Source organism: Branchiostoma floridae, chromosome 14 (assembly GCF_000003815.2).
Source record: "Branchiostoma floridae strain S238N-H82 chromosome 14, Bfl_VNyyK, whole genome shotgun sequence".
NCBI classification, from domain to species: Eukaryota; Metazoa; Chordata; class Leptocardii; order Amphioxiformes; family Branchiostomatidae; genus Branchiostoma; species Branchiostoma floridae.
Window position 1 is genome coordinate 4,150,595 of NC_049992.1, and position 5,299 is coordinate 4,155,893.

Below are 5,299 nucleotides of genomic sequence, written 5' to 3' on the forward strand. Positions count from 1 at the left end.
GGATGCAGGCGGTATGGTAGTGGTAACGCTATACTGCAAAAGTGGCGTGTTCCTGACGTCTCTGCAGGAGATAGGGTCATTCTGTGAACAAGGTCGACGGAGTTGACCGAAAATTTAGGGTAAGTCCCCATATTAATTCGTGTTGGAAAGAAAGTTGAGCAATTCCATAATTTCCAAATTCTTATCATCTTTTCATATTTAGGCCATACCAATGCATTTTTATGATTACCTGGCATGTTTTCTGTAATTTCCTTATTAGCAAGAGAAAAACTGTGGAGAAAGTTTGAAATTCTGTCTCTGACAGTAACAGTGATTAACATAGCCACTATTTGATTATGCCTATTTTCATTTCAAGAAGCTGTTTTTTAAAGTTTCAATCCGATATAAAGCAAGACATTAAGCTTGTGTGTCTTAGTGAATACACATCATAATTAAGCATACAACAAATGTTGAGTCAGACTCTTCTTCTCAGTACTAGTGTTGATTAGAAATATGTAAATCCATTTCCACAGGCGACTGCTGGAGGCCCAGCACAAGGCAGAGATGCAGAAGGCCATGGAGATGGAGAAGGCTCTCAGCAGGGCAGTTATCGATGGAAAAACAGCCATGGCAGTAAGCTTCTGGTTCTTTTTTGTTGTCTGAATTCCAACTTAACTACCTTAAGGCATATCCTACCAGTTTCATTATGTTTAAAGTTACAGGTAAGACCAGGCTAATAGGTTTGATCCGTTCACATTGGGGAAGAACCTTAACCTCAAATCTTGTAAGTGTTGTAGTGTGGCAAGATTTTATTGTCTTCAAGGTGTGGCTGTCCTCAAACACAGTACCATTAGCCATTAAGTCCCATCTGAGGAGACACCCCTAACCAAAGCTTGGCTATAGGTATTATTCAATTGTACTAGAGTTGAGTAAGGAAATTTGTGTAAACCGCTTTTCCTAAGGGCACAACATTTGCAACTGGCTAAGACTTTCAACTGAGAATCTTGTGTCAATGGGAAGACAATGTTAAGGAAGATACATGTATTCGCAAAATGAACCTGCAAAAAGTTAACCCCCTTGACAGAAGCAGCTGGAGATCAGCTATCAGACGTGAATGACATCTTGCAACGTCTTACCCTTGCAAGACAGGGAACAACGGATGCTAAATCAGATAGTGACTGAGTGAGTGAGTGAGTGAGTGAGTGAGTGAGTGAGTGAGTGAGTGAGTGAGTGAGTGAGTGAGTGTGTCAAAGGAACACCTATGAATTACAAACCTGATGAAGCTACAGTTTTATCCATGGAAAAAATAAAACATTTTTGCAGGCTGTGAAGCGCCATGGAAGCACTGCCTCCAAGATGTCCATCATGAGTGCTCGAGGACGGGCTAGAATAAAGACAGGGAAGAAGCGAAGCCAGTCCAGCAAGTCAAAGAAGTCTGCGGCAGGCAGCAGGCCTGAACATGGACAGACAAGGCCTGCCTGGCCGACACCGCCGGCGATGAAAACTCCTCAGAAAGAGACAGGTCTGGTTTAGAGTTTGTTCATTGATACAGGTTTATACACAGCTATATCGCATATGGTATCACCTTCAGGCAAAAGCCAGAGCAATTAAGTGGCCAGGGGGTATTGTTCATACATTGATTAAATGTAATGAAACTAAAAAAATACATCATTTGTTTGTTTGTCTGTTTATTTATTTATGATCTTACTGAAATTTATATATCTTACTGAAATTTTTTTAGTAAGCTTTTGAACCCCACAGTGCCGCACTGCAGTGAGATTCCACCTTTTATTGAACATACATGCCTTATTAGGCTAATTACAGCCATACAGATACAAAAGTTCTAACTGTACTTATAGCACTTGAACAAATTCAACGGAGGCATATTTATTATTGTCTATGACCTTGCAAAAGACTCTATACTTTGTTTGTACATGTTCTTTCTGTTCAGAACCAGCCAATGGTGGCATTGAGCTGACATCGGTGAAGCAGACAGCAGAGGTGCTGCTCCGTGCCAGCCAGGCTAATGTAGACGAGCCGTCCACTTCTGCTGAAGGTCCAACTGAAGTGGTCGTGGAAAATAATGGGGTAGATATTCAATTACTTTAAATTCCTTTCTTTTATAGTGTCTGTGACTTGATTTTAACATAAGAAGGGTAAGCAAATTTTCACAGTGTTTTAACGTGAAAAAAACTGCCAAGCCTCGACATATCCAGTATACAGATATATGCCCTGTAAGACTGATATAACTGCAATAGGGCATTCCCCTGAACAGCTTTACCCACGTCTAGCTTGCGTACAGTACCCTTATGCACCTTCTGGTGTGAGAAGGACGTTGACTTTAACTTATGAGAAAGAACACGGAAGATGAATACACACCATGTGGACCAATTCCCTACTGTAGCTAGTTTCAACGGTGCTTTTACACAGATATGTGGCTAAGGGAATGTAGATTTGACATGACTGATGTTATACCTTTTCTTGTTATCCAGACGGAGGAGCACAATGATCTGATTGAAGAGCTAGAAGAGCCGCTGGATGAGGTCCTGTTTGAGGATGACGGAAATATCGAGCTGGTCTTACGTGTGCTCGGCATGATGTGTGATGCACAACACACTAAACTACAGGTATGAATTCAATTTTATCTTTTAAAAGCTACCCTAGGCCTACTCTTATAAATGAGTGTGGTGGCTTCTTTCACATGCTCGATGTGTGGCTGTCCTCAAACACAGGATCTCTGCTTTACATCCCATCCAAGATATTCCTTACCAACGATAGTGCTACTCATTTTCACCAGAGTCAAGACTTAGTGAGGGAATTGGTGTTGAGTGCCTGTTACAAAAGTATAACCGTCTGGGTGAATAGATTCCATTACAGTGTTGTTTTGTTATTATCTGTTATTTTGTAACTGCTGTAATTTGTCAAAATGTTTTAAGCTATTTGTTTTTATTTGTTTAATTTGATACCTTTTTTACTCTTAAGGTGACCGGTGTACTACTCCTGTTGCCCACACCTCTCAGATGTCATTCTCTGAATATCAATAGATAAATTGAGGCCTGCTAAAAAAACCTACCACATGCCACAATGGTACCATTTTGACTGGTCTTCTTATTTTTGTCAGGACTACATCCGAGAGCAGCCAGACAACATGAAGTCGTTCAACCTGGTAGCGGAAACCACCCTGTACCTGCAGCTGCATTACTCCAACATCAACGGGGGCAACATAAGGCTGGTCACCAGCATTTTCAACACACTCTTCAACCTGGCAGTGGTTAGTAAAACAGTTTAAAGTCTAGAAAGTTCTATCATAGAGTATGACCCACTCTTTAACCTGGTGGCAGAGACCACTCTTTACCTGCAGCTGCACTACTCCAACATCAACGGGGGCAACATCAGACTTGTGACCAGTATCTTCAACACACTCTTCAACCTGGCTGTGGTTAGTAAAACAGTTTAGTGTAGAAGTATTATTATAGACACACTCTTTAACCTGGTGGCAGAGACCACCCTGTACCTGCAGCTGCATTATTCTAACATCAACGGGGGCAACATCAGACTTGTGACCAGCATCTTCAACACACTCTTCAACTTGGCAGTGGTTAGTACTGAAACAGTTTATTGTCTAGAATATTTATTATAATTATAGACACACTCTTTAACCTGTTGGCAGAGACCACTCTTTACTTGCAGCTGCACTACTTCTGGATATCAACGGGGGCAACATCAGACTGGTCACCTGTATTTTCAACACTCTGTTCAACCTGGATGTGGTTAATAATTTTTTAAAGTACTTTAGTGTAGAGAACTATTATCATAGACACTTTTCAATCTGGTAGTGGTCAAGCCTAGAGCTTTATTTATCAATCATCACAAACTGTTAACCTGGTAGTGGTCAGTACTGAAACAGGCTTATAGTCTAGAACATAGACACACTCTTTAACCTGGTGGCAGAGACCACTCTTTACCTGCAGCTGCACTACTAGAGCTTTAAGAAGACCACTCCAATTCATTTCCTGGGCTCTCAAACTTTCTAAAGTTAACAGTATCCTTAAGGAAGAGGAGATCAGAAAAGGGTTAAAAAGTGTGTTTTTCCCTAGAACTTTTATGATAGTAGACTGGAACTTGAGCAGACCTGTAAAAACCACTGCAACTATTTTAAGATTCACAGTTGTAATACAATATATGTGTACCAATGTTCACAGGGAAACTCCAAAAACCAGGCCATCATTTTTGACACCAAGGCCATTGACTACATCAACTTCATCCTGAGGGAAACCAAGTTCACGGGAGCAGACCAACTGGCAGTAAGAGACAATTTTTTTTTAATTTGATGCAAAAAAAGACAATTATTGTTTCCACAACTATCAAAAGAGTTTATCCTGGACTATTTGGACAATTTCTAGGTAAAGTAGAAAACTACATTGATACTAGATATCAAGTTAGGCAATATAAGTTCATATAAAAGCTACATGTAAATATCTAAACATGAATTTCAGAGTCGCATCCTGCAAATAATTTCCAAATCCTCCTATACTCTGCAGTTAGTGCTCGATGCTAAGTAGAGCAGCAGTATGTACTACCATCTTTTAGTCTTTGGTATGACTCTATAGGAGGCTTATGTATTTATGTACATGTATGTATGACTCTCTCAGTGAATCAAACTGGCACTTACTACATGTGAGCAAGTGCTCTACATGTAGTCTTTAGGTTATTGTGGTATTAGAATTTCACAAAGCCAAATTTTCTATTTTTCCCACAGGTTGTCCAGTTGAAAACTTCCATTGGGAACCTGCTAAAGGTTATCATTGAGGAAAACACAAACGATGCAGCGCTGGCAAAGGTAACGTAGCCTGACATCATAGGTTACTGTAAATTGTTATGTTTTTGTGGGGTACAAAGGTACATGATGCCGTTGGTGATTGTAACGCTTGTGCTCCTTTATCCGTTGGGTAACCTATATTTGTTGCTTTAAAAACAGGGTATTTGGGGATACCACGTCGACGGACACTAGTTTCAAATTGCAATATTTTCAGGATATTGCAGTTTGAAACTATCATCCGTCAACTTGATGTCCCTAAATACTATGTTTTGAACAACAACGGATATAGGTTACCCCACGGATAGAGGTGAACTAGCGTTATATCCATTTATTTCTGCGGGGATGAAATAAAAGGCTGTGACAATAAATTGTATTTGATCAACTATATCTACTCCTTAAAACTTGTGTGCACTCAGCTTAGCATTACTTAGCAAGTCTGAGAACCATTAGAAATCACATTTTCATGGTTTAACTAGGAAAGAAACCAGAAATATGAAGATT

At 40.0% G+C, this 5,299-nt stretch overlaps 1 protein-coding gene across 1 annotated transcript in view; it reads left to right on the plus strand.

The window, feature by feature from the left end:
* LOC118430936 (inositol 1,4,5-trisphosphate receptor type 3-like) overlaps positions 1-5,299 on the plus strand; it is a 58,720-nt gene that overhangs the window by 42,248 nt on the left and 11,173 nt on the right. The window contains exons 58-64 of the mRNA XM_035841963.1: positions 513-612; positions 1,303-1,501; positions 1,931-2,067; positions 2,472-2,606; positions 3,101-3,250; positions 4,182-4,283; positions 4,739-4,819. Of these exons, the coding sequence (XP_035697856.1) occupies positions 513-612; positions 1,303-1,501; positions 1,931-2,067; positions 2,472-2,606; positions 3,101-3,250; positions 4,182-4,283; positions 4,739-4,819 (904 nt within the window). The remainder of the gene's footprint in view (positions 1-512; positions 613-1,302; positions 1,502-1,930; positions 2,068-2,471; positions 2,607-3,100; positions 3,251-4,181; positions 4,284-4,738; positions 4,820-5,299) is intronic.